Source organism: Xyrauchen texanus, chromosome 41 (genome assembly GCF_025860055.1).
Source record: "Xyrauchen texanus isolate HMW12.3.18 chromosome 41, RBS_HiC_50CHRs, whole genome shotgun sequence".
Classification (NCBI taxonomy): domain Eukaryota; kingdom Metazoa; phylum Chordata; class Actinopteri; order Cypriniformes; family Catostomidae; genus Xyrauchen; species Xyrauchen texanus.
The window spans coordinates 15,151,818-15,166,842 of record NC_068316.1 but is presented as its reverse complement, the minus strand read 5'-3'; the positions used below and the strand labels follow the sequence as shown (position 1 = coordinate 15,166,842).

At 36.4% G+C, this 15,025-nt stretch overlaps 1 protein-coding gene across 1 annotated transcript; it reads right to left on the bottom strand.

Annotated features, from left to right (window-relative positions):
* Positions 1 to 1,115: 1,115 nt before the first annotated feature.
* On the bottom strand, positions 1,116 to 13,408 carry LOC127634409 (V-type proton ATPase catalytic subunit A-like). Its single transcript, XM_052113950.1, has 15 exons — positions 13,249 to 13,408; positions 9,097 to 9,189; positions 8,806 to 8,934; positions 8,270 to 8,484; positions 7,965 to 8,102; positions 7,734 to 7,885; positions 7,397 to 7,559; positions 7,201 to 7,309; positions 5,830 to 5,952; positions 5,627 to 5,741; positions 3,998 to 4,061; positions 3,648 to 3,851; positions 3,195 to 3,289; positions 2,813 to 2,984; positions 1,116 to 1,780 (listed from the first exon to the last, which is right to left on the bottom strand). The coding sequence occupies exons 2-15, from the start codon at positions 9,176 to 9,178 to the stop codon at positions 1,688 to 1,690; spliced, it is 1,854 nt and encodes a 617-aa protein (XP_051969910.1). The 5' UTR covers positions 9,179 to 9,189; positions 13,249 to 13,408; the 3' UTR covers positions 1,116 to 1,687.
* Positions 13,409 to 15,025: the final 1,617 nt, after the last annotated feature.

Here is a 15,025-nt window from a genome sequence, read left to right as displayed (position 1 = left end):
GCATATCCATAGTTAATATAATCTAAAAAAAGATGTACAATGATCAGGGCCTTGCAAGCCCCAGCATGCAAGCCAACAGTGACAGTGGAAAGGGACATCTCCTTTAGAAGAAATAAGAAAAAACCTTCAGTAGTTGTGGAGTCAGTTGGTGGAAAGGTATTTTTAGCTGGGACTTATTAGAAAGATTGATCTCATGTATTCATCTTATAGGGTTGACTTGCACAATTCCAATAACATTTTGTTGTGTGAAAATTGTGTGAAGGTATGCGTTATCATTGACTTTCAAATATTCATCTTGCTTGGTAATTGTTGCTGAAAAATATTAGAAGTCACATATTATATAAGCACATACAGTAGGCCTACTGTGCAAAACTTTTAGGCACTTGTGAACAATGTTGCATAGGATGACCATACAGCCTCTTTACGGTGCTAAAAATAGCGGGATTTCTAAATTTGTGAAAATGTCTAGGATTCTGATTTAGTTACATTATGATGTGCATCTGGTCTAAAACTTAATCGTGTGTGTGCACATATTTGCATTGCTTTAACCCCTTTTTGTAAGTCCCGCCTTCTTGCACACCAATTGGTCGATTATAAGAGGCTTGCAGCAACTATTGGCCAAATTCCTGCCTGTCAATCTCTCCGTGAACACGCGAAGCGCTGTTGTGTTCGGCCTCAAACAGTTGCTTGACAGTAGCATATGTAGCCTATGGGCGAAACCACTTATTTTCTTTTCGATCCGATACCAATAATTTAATGTCCAATATCATCTGTTGTAGGTCTCCATGTTCTTCTATTCTGTTCTACAGCATTTGTTAAATAATATTGGAGAGTCTAAAATGTATATTTACTATTGACAAACAAAATCTTAAGATATAAATTACCATCTTAAGGCAACATTTTTTGTGAAAAATCTTGTGTCTAAGACTTTTACTAGTACTGTATATATACATATTTAGAGAACAAGTTTAAATGAAAGGCAAAAAACATTCATTAATAAAATATGGCTAAACATAGCTTTATTGTGGTTCATACTAAAAGTGAACTACAAAAAGCATTTAATTCAAACTAGAAGGCCCAAAGAAACAAATAAAAACTGGAATTCACAATAACAGTAAATTAATTTATATTTATTTTTCTTATTCAAGGCTTAAACACATTTTCATGAGAGCAATAAAGAGGAATTGTACAGAATCATCCACCACAAATACACAGAACAATACTGCAATAAACAGTCATAATGAAAACAACCGTGTAAACATAAAAAATGTTGGCAGCCATTAAAACTTTAAATACACCAGCAGTAAATATAGTGAATCTCTGAAGTCATTTCTTTCAATCTTCTGTACAGATAAAAATAGAACAATAATTACATCAACTTTGATAACGTCTATATCTATGGAGAAGATGATTGGTGAAATACAAGCAAGAGATGGTGCAGAGCAGAGGGTTTAATGTAAAAGTACAGATTGCACAAATACACAAACACACACACTAAGACAAAGGTCTTGTTTTTGGGAAACACTAGAGCGCATCTACAACAACACTATAAACAAAGCAGTGGTGCGGAATGTAGTCCACTGAAAGAAGACAGAGAAAAAGTACATTGAAGCGGTTTATGTCTTTGTATTTGTGTGGAGGGTGGCAGCTGCCCTGCCCTGAGAATGACAGCTGAGACAAGAAAGTCTTAGTCCTCCAGTGTACGGAAGGCATTCTGCATGTCTTCATGGAGCTGGTTGTATTCAGCTTTGATCTTTTCCTCACCCTCTTTCACAGGGTCCTAAAATGGCAGCAGACATTAAGTATTTTGCTTTCGCTATACGCAATACATAATTTAAACCATCTGAATACTGTTCACAAGTCTCTAGACTGTCATTTATGGGTTAAACTTCTGGCGCACAGAGTCGCGCGACACAACAGCATGACGCTGATTTCTGCGAAGTGCTTTTAATTCCTCTGGTTAGAAACCTATTTAAGTTTTTTAATTGAAACCTGTTTGAAACCTGTCACCCTACTTTTCTATTCATTACAATGAGTAAATTAATTCCTATATATTTACTGTGAATTTTCACATTCAAAATCAATAGATTCATCCAAAAGCTGAAACATTTTGCTTTCAGATGCTTTATATGGAGTTAGGATGAAAATAAGGTGTGTTTCTAACTGTTCTGAGACAAGTGAAGACAGACAGCACACCGGAGGTTAAGTTATTCACTAAATAGGGAGCAAGGGAGCATCCTATAATTCTCTATGCAGCTAAGTGCATTTACTCCTAAAATCTGACCAAAAGTTCAGTTTCAGGCTGCAGGTGATGTTTGGTCCACTTAACATGGTTGGCAGACATGGGACAATGATAATCAGTACATAGAGTCAGAATTTATAATGTATAGTTTTATTTTAACATGGTTGGCAGTGATTAGACGGTGCTGGACATTACTTTGAATCAGAATTAATTATGCTAATTTCTGATGTAATGTCTGTAATCTCTCAAAAACATGAATAACCAACACTCCTGGAAATATAAACAACTTGATGAAAAAAGATATCTGATTTTCAATAGCTTGGTTTTATTTAAAATGTAACAATTTAGTCCCACTGCCCACATATGTGGACATCGATGTTTAGGAAAATATTTGCTCTAGAATGTATATATTTTTTCTTTTGCTTGTTTATTAGGTGCTACTAGTTACAAATCAAATAGGAAAATGGCAATTGCACACAGCATTCACGCTTGGTCTCAGGTCTACAATAAGGTGTGATTAGTTTATTATGAAACACAAGTAATGTTTACATGCTGGGTCTAGTCATATACCTTAAATTTCATGGAGCTGATCTTGTAGAGGATTTCTCCCATGTGTTCGCGGATCATGGCCCAGGTGATCCTATTGTCACTATGTGCAGTGGTCTCTACTGCATGACGTGCCATGTCATAGAAGGCAATCATGTTGGACAAGATACCCACAGTCTTATAAAATGGACAGAACCTGAAATGGAGCGTTTAGAGTGGTTGTTAATCTTGGCTGAATTCAAATTAAATAAATTAGGAAATTCACAATGTGAGCATGACAACTATGTCACACCTGTATGTGAAAATATGTGAAATTTCTGTGCATACTCCATGCATGCTCATACGCACAAGATTTGCATGCATGGAGTATGTGTATTTCACTTCACTGTAGCAGTGTGTTCACTACCTGTCATAAGGTGTGTATCCATTTTGCTGGAGGAAATCATCCTTGATCAATTTTGCAACTTCCAGAGTGATCTTATCTGTTTCAGCCAATGAAGCCTTAAAACAAAAATTAAAAGCATTTTTTCACCATTGAAGAATGACCATAATATTACTACAGAATAAATTCTGTAAAAAAAAAAATTAATATACTACATATTATTATATTGTATTGTTCTTTTATATAGCTACTTTTTTAATGTTAATTTGTATTTCATAATTTACAGCCATAATTTTGGAATTTCTATTAATTGATTCAATTGATGTTTTAAGGCACAAACATGTGCTTTTATATGGTTAGAAAAAAATGCCCTCAAACAATGTCTCTCAAAACCAATTCCAAGGGGAAAATATTTCTTAAAAAGTTAATTTCTGATAGTGATACAAACAGTAAACATGTTTGCACACACAAGCTCACCTTGCCCACAAGCTGCACAATCTCAGCCAAGTCCTCCTCTTCCTGCAGAATCTCTTTGGCTTTGGTGCGCAGTGGCACAAATTCAGGAAAGTGCTTGTCATAGTACTCGTCCAGAGCTCGTGTATACTTACTGTAACTGATGAGCCAGTTCACTGAGGGGAAATGCTTTCTCTGAGCAAGCTTTTTATCCAGACCCCAGAACACCTGATGGGGAATTAAAAGACAAAATGAGATAAGAAACGGCACAACTAATAGAACATTTTTGTTTCTGGAAGAGAACGAATATATTTTTGATATTTGTCTGTGGTGCTGTATATGAAGATTACAATGTGAAAGAAATATTCTCTTACTTGTACAATACCCAGAGTAGCAGAAGTCACAGGATCTGAGAAATCTCCACCAGGGGGAGACACACTGCCATTAAAACAGAACAAAATTTACTGAGGAACAATAATGGGGGTAGGGTTGCAACGGTATGAGATTTTCACTGTATGATAACCATCTCAGAAAATATCACGGTTTCAAGGTATCGGTATAAGGTATTACACAATTACTATTATCAGTGAAAACAGAAGGATTATTTATTATTTTTTTTTTTTTTTGAGCTAACACTTTATTATAATTGAAACCATTTATTTTATTGATGTGTAAAAAAAGTTCTCCCTTTTGAAAAGAAAATAGAAAAAATAAACAGAATTATAATAATAAATCGAATTATAAACATGATAAAAAAAAAGCATGTATCTATAACATGTTATATAACTAAAGCATGTTAGTTTATATGTTAAATGAACTACTAAATGAAAAATAACATCAGCTGTGTGAGCTTTTAAAGAAATGTCCTATGATTATTAACAGTTAACATATACTGATGACTGCTCCTGTCTGTACCTTTAACTCAGTGTTTCTCAACTGGTTTTGCTTCAGGACAGATTTTACATTGGAAATCAAGTGGCGACCTGCCATAGATCAAACGTAACCTGTATTTAATGTATCCTGGGTCGCATTTCCTTTTATGTTCATAGTTTTGTTCATGGTTTTCCAGTACAAGGACATGCATCAAGTGACATTATTTTTGTTGTTGATGTCAACGTTTGACTTTCATCACACAACTGAATAACAGACTGCATGACTATGATAAATAATTACTGCAAGTGTTACATTAACATACAGGCGCGAAGGGACTTCAACATTTCTAAATTGCACAAATAATAAATACATATACATATTCGTCTCTGGCTTGCTTTTGCTCGCATGTCAATGATTACTCCTCTGTGTGTCAATGATGCCGAGATCTACTTTTATCATTGAGAAGGTTTACATGCAAAATTAGTAGCACCAAACATCACAAGCAGCCGTATAACACTTTTCCTAGAGCAGAATATTGCACTACAGATCGCTAAGTTTGATCAAAGGGGAAAGACCGATATAAATAGCGCACTCGTGTGCATTGTGCATGGTTGCCAGATTGAGGCTGTAAATTGCCCATGTCTGCTTTAGCTGTTTGCGAGATAATCATTAAATCTGCCTCAGCAGTCTTAAATAGTCTATCGCTCTGGCGGCCGCCGAAACATCTTCAATGGGAGAACCATGGCATTGTTCTTTCCCTGCTGTCCGCAACCCAGTCCGAATAGACCAGTTGAGAAACACTGCTTTAACTCTCACACACACTCATGTCAGACCCCCTTGGCTCGCCTCTCTCTGACATTTTCTCCGCTGCGTTTGTGTGTGTCGCAAGTTGACGAGTCTGACAGGCAGACAAGGAGGAAAGGAGATGCGCATGTGAGAATCTGGTTAAATTTTTTCCCTCAATACCGCAGACAAGCAAATGTACATGGTATGATAACCGTCAATTTTCAAACCGTGGTATACTGTGAAACCGGTATACCGCTGCAACCCTAAATAGGGGTGTTACATATTTTAACGTTCATTCAAGAAATTAAATGCAAACAAGCAAAGAATTTGCATCTGGTACTTACGCGCCCACAATGCTCACACTGCCTTCTCTCTCAGGGTTACCTAGACATTTAACTCTGCCAGCACGCTCATAGAATGAGGCCAGTCGAGCCCCAAGATAAGCAGGATAACCGCTATCTGTAGATACAAGCACACAGGTGTATTGGCTTTACACACCAGGACCAGTTACACATAAATTCTTTGGAGACAGTCACAGCATACGTACCAGCAGGCATCTCGGCCAGACGACCAGAAATCTCCCTCAGAGCCTCAGCCCATCGAGAGGTAGAATCAGCCATCATGCTCACATTGTAACCCATGTCTCTGAAATACTCCGACAGCGTGATTCCTGAAAGTACATAAACACCCATTTATGATGACAGAATAATGACTAGTTTTAATCCTCTTGTTCTGTTGAGACCTTACTTTTTTATGTTGGGGGGGGGTTCTTGAGACCCCAATGAGGAATATGCAAAAAATAATAATAATAGTTATGAATTTAACATCATATTGTCCCATTAAATTATTTGTATATGTTCTTCTGACCAAATCAAACCCAGAAGGCAGATATTATTAAAGTTTTTTCCTCTGTTTTACTGCAAAAACACATTTTAGAAAGATATAAAAATGGGCTCCAGTCACAGAACTGTAGCATGTTTTATATCAACACAAACATAAGAAATGTACAAAATGTCATATAGGACATTGAAAACATGATATGAAGTTAAAGTTTGTTTATAATCAGTTTTCATAGAATTAAGAAATGTCATGCATCAACCAGATGTTTCAATCTTAAAGGGATAATTCACCCAAAAATAAAAATTCTCTCATCATTTACTCACCCTCATGCCATCCCAGATGTGTATGACTTTAGTTCTTCTGCAGAACACAAACAAAGATTTTTTGAAAAAATTCTCCGTTTGTTGGTCCATACAATGCAAGTGAATTTTGGCCAGAACTTTGAAGGTCCAAAAACCATAAACGCAGCATAAAATTAATACATAAAACTCCAGTGGTTAAATCGATATCTTCAGAAGCGATATGATAGATGTAGGTGAGAAACAGATCAATATTTAAGACCATTTAACTATAAATCTCCACTTTCACATTCTTCTTTTGTTTTTGGCGAATCACAATCTTTGTGCATATTGACACTTATTGGGCAGGGGGGAGAATTTATAGCAAAACAAGACTTAAATATGATCTGTTTCTCACCCACACCTACCGTATCACTTCTGAAGACATGGATTTAACCACTGGAGTCGTGTGGATTACTTTTGTGCTGCCTTTACGGTTTTTTTTGGAGCTTCAAAATTTTGGTCACCATTTACTTGCATTGTATGGACCTACACAGCAGAGATGTGCTTCTAAAATCCTTCATTTGTGTTCAGCAGAAGAGAGAAAGTCATACACTGTCTGTGATGCCATGAGGGTGAGAAAATTATGCGAGAATTAAAATTTTTGTGAGAACTATTACTTTATGTATATCTTTCAAGCATCTAAAATGGCATTTACAGAATAAAAGGGTTAAAGTGTGCACATGCTGACTAATACTTTTCTTATTTTGGTGGTCGACTGTTCAACAATTCCAACATACCTGTGTAAATGGAAGCTTCTCTGGCAGCTACAGGCATATTAGACGTATTAGCAACCAAGGCCGTTCTCTTCATTATGCTCTCCACCTTCCCATCAACTTCCATGGTCAGCTATAGGGCAAGAGAACTGTCAATCACCCAGGCACCAATCACAGTTCATGTGCGGTGTCAATGGCTATTACAACTGATGCTATTCACCTCAGGAAAATCTCTGAGTACTTCTGACATCTCGTTACCACGTTCTCCACAGCCCACATAGACGATGACATCACTGTTAGAGTATTTAGACAGGGACTGAGAGATCACAGTTTTACCACAACCGAAAGCACCGGGGATGGCAGTTGTTCCTCCCTGCACACACCTGTTAATAAATAAAGAGATACAATCTGAATGATCTGTTCAAATTCATATAAAAGCACATAAATAATAAAACAAGCTGTGTTTGTCATAATGTACAACTCTTGCAGTATTGCACTTATATACAGAATGCAGTATGTTAGCATGTGATTATGAACACAGCAATATTGTGACTCACGGAAAGAGGGCATCCAGTACTCTCTGACCAGTCAGCAGAGGGTGATTGGCAGGAAGTTTCTCAGTGACGGGCCGGATCTGACGCACTGGCCACACCTGCACCATGGTGAACTTTTCCTTCAGGCCCTCAAATTCCAACTCCAACACCACATCCTAACAAACACACTGACTTCAGTTTCATAGTAGTAACAATTACTATTCTTCCAAAAATGCAACCTGTTACTTGGCTTACCGAGACATCGTAGTTGCCAGGTGGCGCCACGTAAGTGACAGTTCCCCGGCTTCTTGGAGGCAACATTATTTTGTGCTTTATGAGAGAGTTTTCAAACACCATACCATAGATATCACCTCCAGTAATGTGACTGCCAACCTGTTATGGACAAAGAGACAAGAGTTTGAATTCATCAGTAATTTAATAACCAGGTGCCTGTATTATTAGTATACTGTTAAATGGGTTATATCATAATTTCCCTTTTGCGTGAACTTGTGAAACGTCAATAATTCATAACCTTAATTTGAAAAAAGTATTTCACTTACACGTAAGCTCTTAGATGGAGAGAAGTCCCATTTCAGATCACGGTTAAGGGCACCAATGTTGACTCCTCTGGGAATGTAGATACTTTTGGTGAGGTCATTAATGTCTTTGAGAGGACGCTGAATACCATCAAAGATGGAGCCCATGATTCCTGGTCCTAACTCCACAGAGAGGGGCTTCCCTGTACGCAGGACAGGGTCACCAACGGACACACCAGCTGATGATAGCTCAGGAAAACTATAATACTAATTAACAGATTTATACACACTGTGTTCATTTCAGCTAAATTAAATGTACCATGGTAAGAACTGATTGATATAGTCAACAGTTTAGATTTTAAGTGCATGTGGTTTTTACATAATTACATGCAATCGATATGCAATCAAAACACTTAATAGGGACAACCATTTAAAAAAAAAAAAAAAAAACTTTTTTAATGGCGGGGCAAACTCTATTAAAATGAATAAGGGAATTTTAAATGAGTGCACATGTGTATGGATATTCTGCTTCATAAGTGTTTGAAGTGTTTAAAGGATACATGTCTCTTCATACACCTGAATGGTGGCCATATCACCCTCCAGTCTGATGATCTCTCCCACAAGTTCACTGTGGCCAACTCGCACCAGCTCGTACATGGCAGCTCCTGCCATACTAGATGCCGTCACCACTACAAGACGTAATTAGTGAGTCAGCAAACATAAATTAATCTTCACACTGGTTTGGGGACAGCCAATAAAAATATTTAAAAAAACTGGTTTCCTGTGGCTATACAATAACCCATAAAATTAAGCCAAATGAAAAACTGCAAGACATTTTGGTTCCTACTTACCAGGTCCAGACACGCCATGCACGTATCCAAATTCTCCCTCTCGTTCCTCATCTCGGATCTTGGGCAGCTTGGAGAAGTCCATTTTCAAAGTGTCTGACACAAATTAGTTCAAAACAGAAAAAAAAACATTTTTGGATAAATTATGGAAACCAATGAATCACCCACCCTCAAATTATCAGTCTCATAACAGAAGTTACTGCATTACTGCTTACATGTCTGGACTTATCAATTAGTTAATAATGAGCAGGCCCCTATAGAATCTGCTCACACCGCACCACATTCACCAACTTTCTACGTTACATAAAATTCATCAGTGCTGGACAGATTACATGTAATATGGATTACATAATCAGATTACAAAAATAAAGCACATGTAATTGGATTACAAGTATTAAAAAATGCAATCTAATTACAGTTACTTTTTAATGGATTAAGTGTAGTGATCGACAGATACAGGTTTTTTAATGCCCAATGCTGATATCCAGAGAGCAGGGTGGCCGATAGGCAGATACAATGCTGATATATATCACAATTTAATATAGTAAATAACTAATATAAAATTGCTAAAAAAAATCTATGAACCATTATTTAGCACCAGATTTACTAAATTTCACACTAAAATGTAACTTTGTAAAAAAACAATCTAACAAAATAATATTGTATGGTAAATGGTAGATAGCAGTTGGAATGACAATCATGATTTGTGAATCTGAGGAACTTTTGATCCTGATCCTAAAGTTTTTGATTCTGACTGATGGAATACACGCTTCAGAGGAAAATAAAACGCTGGATTTTCATGTGGTTCGTGAATTACATCTTTTTAAATGAGATATCTGCATATTTGCAGACAGTATATAATAGAAGTTGTATTAATATTTGCCTTTTATCATTAGAAAAGTAACAGGGAACTGCTGAGGAGAGGCTGATAGAATATGTGCTTTAGAGGTAAATAAATGAGCTCTCCACAGGATGCTGGATCTGCTGAAGTTGTGTGAGGTTGGTTTATTACATAAGTTTAAACAAGATATCTGCATATTTTCAGATGGTATATGATATTAGTTTTTATTGATATTTGCCTTTTTATCATTAGACAAGACACTTAAAAGTTACAGGGAACTGTTGAGGAGAGAGAGGGAGAATGAAACAGACGAGCACTTTAACATTATGAGCTCAAATTCGTATGCCACGGCTCAGATATGTGGACCGTTTAAATGACACTGTGTTGCACACCGGTCTATTATTGTAGTAACTTGATGAACAAAATAACAAAATGAACCATGACTGGTCGTTTACAAGTCTCACTTGCAAGCAGGCGATTTTCAGCGCCTTCAAGAAAGGCTGATGCCGATAATAAAACGATTCTGAATATCATGCCGAGATGTGTAATTGCATACACAGACCTGATATGACCCATCAGCCAGTTGGCTAGAACTACACTGCCTATGTTTACATGGACACCAGAAAGCATCTCATTGCGAAGAAGCAGCGTTCTTTTTACATGCACTGTATAAGCGGCGTACTCTTTACTCCCGACTGTACACACGCGGCTCGGTCAATTAGCAGTTAGCGTTTTTTTAGCAGTTTTGTGGTCCGTTCTGCATAACGCGGCGGCTCATTTTTGCTTATCTCGGCTCATTTGGCACGTTTCGCGGCCGACCCACTGGCCCACTCGGTTCTCACGATGGCCAGTCCGCCCCTGATCGGCCCCAAAGTGCGTCGGCCCACCAGGAAAATGCCCGGTATGCCAGATTACCAGTCCAGCCCTGATTTCCCCACAATGCTTGTGTAAATATCAAACATGGAATCCGAGGAAGACTTAGCTATTTTATTCTCTGTTGATTTGCTTTATTTCAATATATTCCAGAGTTGTTGCTGTGTTTGTATCCTAACATTCTACCGGTACCTGCATTGGAATTGTGCTGGAATAGTGGTGTTTCTGTCTTACATAAAACTCCGGGATTCCCCCAATCTAACAAGCACATGCCAATATGAGGGACAGTCAATATTCTACATGGGTGTGTATAAAGTGTAACAGTTTATAGTATATGTGCTTTTTCCACTGTTCTCCCAGAAATTCTGAATACTTTCCACTGTGTTGACTTGTTGTTGGGCTAAATCCTAGGACGTTAGTTATCTGGTCTGTTTCACGCACATGCACACTCCTCAAAAACTTGTTAGAATGCCGTTTAAGCATTTACAAGACCACATTAAGCCGCGTTCTCCGGGAGAAACCTAGGTACCTTAAACCACCTTCTTTTAATCCCTTAAATGGCCTAAGAAAATTTTTCTTGTTTACATGATGTTTCAGAACAGCAATTTCTGCAAAAATCCTGGAATAAACCGTTTCCTTAAGTGCATGTAAAGGTGGTCACTGAAGATGGAGCGATAATACACACACAATTGCCAAAACTATTGTATTAGTGCGGTAAAGTTAGTTGTAGTTTTGCAAATTGCTGTTGTACTCAGCTTCAAATATACACTTGAATGCGCTTTTGCTTTTGTGACCACTTTTGAGACAATTTTTTTTTCCTGTGTGTGTGAAATTGATTCACAAATAAAACTGGTCTGATCAGTTACCACACTTGGATGGCATTTAATGCCAAAATGGCTGGGGTAAGAACATTTTTGTGCATTTTTTATTTCATTCAGAAACAGGAAAATAGTGAGTAAACACACACACACACACACACAAACATATTTGTGGGACAATCACAGAAAATTGCCACATGACCACGGCACATGACACTGACTGTAAAACAGAAACCACGTAAGGAAGTGTGGAAAACAGACAGTTGAGCAATCTGGAAAACTCCTGTTCACATCTTATTAATAATGGATATTGTAGTGGCAGTTTATGACAACCTGTGAATCTCCCAAAAAAAAAAAAAACTTGTTTAGTTAAGGTCCAGCCAACTAAACACCCCCATGACACTGACAAATTCAGTAAATACTTCTGTGTTCCATAATGGCACAATAACTCACAAAATGATCCAATTTATGTCCCCTAATATTTGAAGCCTCAAAACGAACCAGTCTAACTTCCAGGTTTTTGTGAGTTTACATGATGCTTATCTGACTTTTCTAGGGACCATTTGGTATCAAATATGTCTTCTAAAGGATTCACAGCACATATAATTAAAAAAAATATTGCATGAGATAGGAAATGGAGGACTGGTAAATAGACATTTCTCCATATGTATAGAAAAATCAAGAAGGGCCTACTGTCCATACATGTAAAGTAGGCTAATTCTTCATGGATGTATGCAAAAAGCCCTCTAGAGTGTGGTGCGCAGTTCTAACATTCAGTTGTTAATTGAAAAACACTGGACAGCGGCTGTCTCAACCATTTTTATGTATCCTGATCATGCGCGTTCAAAGTACAGCTATACAGTGTGAAGATACAGTATATCGCAGGGGCCAAATGTTAACATGTAGATGATATAGGGGGAAATTATAAGGAACAAAACGGTGAAGGTATTTAAATATATTTTACTGCTTTAAGCGGTTGTATATTGCATGAAGGCGATACTGCATGATCATGTGATCATGATAGAATTTGACAGTTTTTGTTTCTCACTGCTCTATAATATCTCGCTTTTTGAAACCCGTGATGAGACGACAACACGTACGGAGGATTACTTAAAAATAATTATATAAATGATATAATGAAATACTATTCTTTTATTCCTCCTTTATTGAAATAACAATGTTTAATCATTTGTCCTCTTTACAAACAATTCCAATAATTTCATGTCCATGCCATGGTCTTAACTGAGACATCTCTTTAATATTTTAATTCAATAAAAGCTGCATTGGGGAAATTAAAAGCATCCAAGTGGCTCATTCCAGGAACTACATGGAGAAATCAAAACATGCAACGAGACAAGATGAGCTCCATGCAGACGCAGAGGACAATGATTCGGCCACAAGGGCACAGTGTATATTACAGTAACAGAAGCTAAGTTTCACATTATATTATTATTGATTGATCAATCAACTGGAACCGGTGACCTGGGAGTAATCTGGACTATTCTTCTCTGATAATATTTGTAAAAAATTGTTTTGTTTGACGAACCTAACAGATACGTAGCTAGTAAAACGTTGCAAGCATGCAAAACCGGTATGATTATCATCTTAAACATGTGAAAATACCTCGAAAAATGAGTCGAGATGGTCCTGTGTCCAGATCCTTTTGGTGAGATGAGATGTGAGCAAAGAGTATAGTCAGCTGACTTCATCAAGAGCTCGCTCTCTCTCTGCAAACTGAACAGAGTGCGCAGAAAACTCCATATCGCCCCCTACAGTGCACGAGGAGTGTTTTCCAGCTCTTTTCTGAATTATTTTGAGATGAGATGACACTATAACAAAACATAACATGAACATAACAACTAATTATACGTGGTACGCATAGTTTAGTAGGCTTTAAAAAAAAAATTAAAAATTAAAAAAAAATTGTATTGTATGTTGTGTATATTATTGTGCTTTATTGTTTGAACTATATTTGATATTGCATATTATGTTCTGTTGCACTGCATATTTGGTTGTGTTTAACCCTTAAATGCATGGGTGTTTCACCAAACATTATTACAAACTCAGGTCTTAAGCACTTATATCTATCTCAAATGGATATACAAAATAGTGTCAAATTTTCAAAACATTTTCAAGACATTTTGAAAATGATTTAATAGAATATATTCTGATGTATTTTTTTTAATTTTCATCTATCAAAGAGATGATGCAACAAATATAGAAAAGGATTCATTACTTCCACAATGAAATAGCATGCGATGTAACTGGCTGCCAAACACATATGGAGCTACACATAACACATAAGTTACACATAAGATACACATAAGATACACATATGTTTGAGTCTAAAAAGATATACAATTTACATAATTTCAGTAGTATACCCAAATGACAATAGTTATTTCATACTGTTTATGTGTTACACTTGCTTTAGTTTACTTTCGCGTTGTTTCTTCATCAAATAGCAATGTCAAATGTAAATCAATTGAATCACTGAGACATCAGCGCCACCTTGAGTAAGAAATATCATGTATATTATATATGTGTTCATGCATATGGGATACTGATAATTTACCATCATTGTGCATAAAATCAACATGATATAGTAGTCATTTGTATGAATATAGTACTCATTTGTCTTGCGATAAACAAAGAGATATAAATCCTGTGATAGTAAACTTATATGGACATGAAATTATCCAAAAATATGTTTTATAAAGCATGAAAATAAAAACACTATTGTATAACTAGGGTCTTTAATGACCCTATACATAAAAAAAAAAACATAATACTTGCAATTTTGCCCTTTTTTTTTCTTTCTTTTTACACAACTCAAAAGAGAAAGTTTGAGGAATACTAAAGAGAACATTTTCTCATTATGCATTTCTCCCAAAAAAAGAAAAATGGGGGGTGGAATGAGGTCCCGTGTCACTAAAGACCTGGGGTATGTATTAAAGGGTTACTTTTTGGTCCGAGACAAATGGAGCGCAGCATTATTATTTAAGTTAAATCATTTTATTTTATTTCTTTTTAGGTTATTTTTTTTGTTTTGTTTTACTTCTTATTCTTGAATACAATGACAAAATATTGAACAAATTTGACATTATAAGATAATAATAACATTTCATAATCCTATGCAAATGCATTTGTACAGAGTTTAAAAGGTGTCTGATCAGGTTGCACACAGACACAGGATATTAGTAAACCAAATATAATGTTTTCTAAACCTAATTAAAAAGTGGGGTCAAGGTTATCAATTATAAATCTAGCCAAATCTTTCCAAAATGTCCTTACATGAGCACAATGCCAAAATAAATAAAACAAGGTCTCAGCCAATGTATTGCAAAAAGAACAGTTCAAATCAACATCCTTTTTAATTTTAACAAGAAAAATATTAACC

Bases quoted from the DNA above. Each gene is read 5' to 3' on its own strand.
- LOC127634409 (XM_052113950.1), bottom strand. From the start codon at position 9,178: ATGGACTTCTCCAAGCTGCCCAAGATCCGAGATGAGGAACGAGAGGGA. The intron at 8,103-8,269 runs GTAAGTGAAATA...TGTCCATAACAG, and splicing joins CTCCATCTAAGAGCTTACGT to GTTGGCAGTCACATTACTGG. The intron at 4,062-5,626 runs GTAAGTACCAGA...TTTTAATGGCAG, and splicing joins AGTGTGAGCATTGTGGGCGC to TGTGTCTCCCCCTGGTGGAG.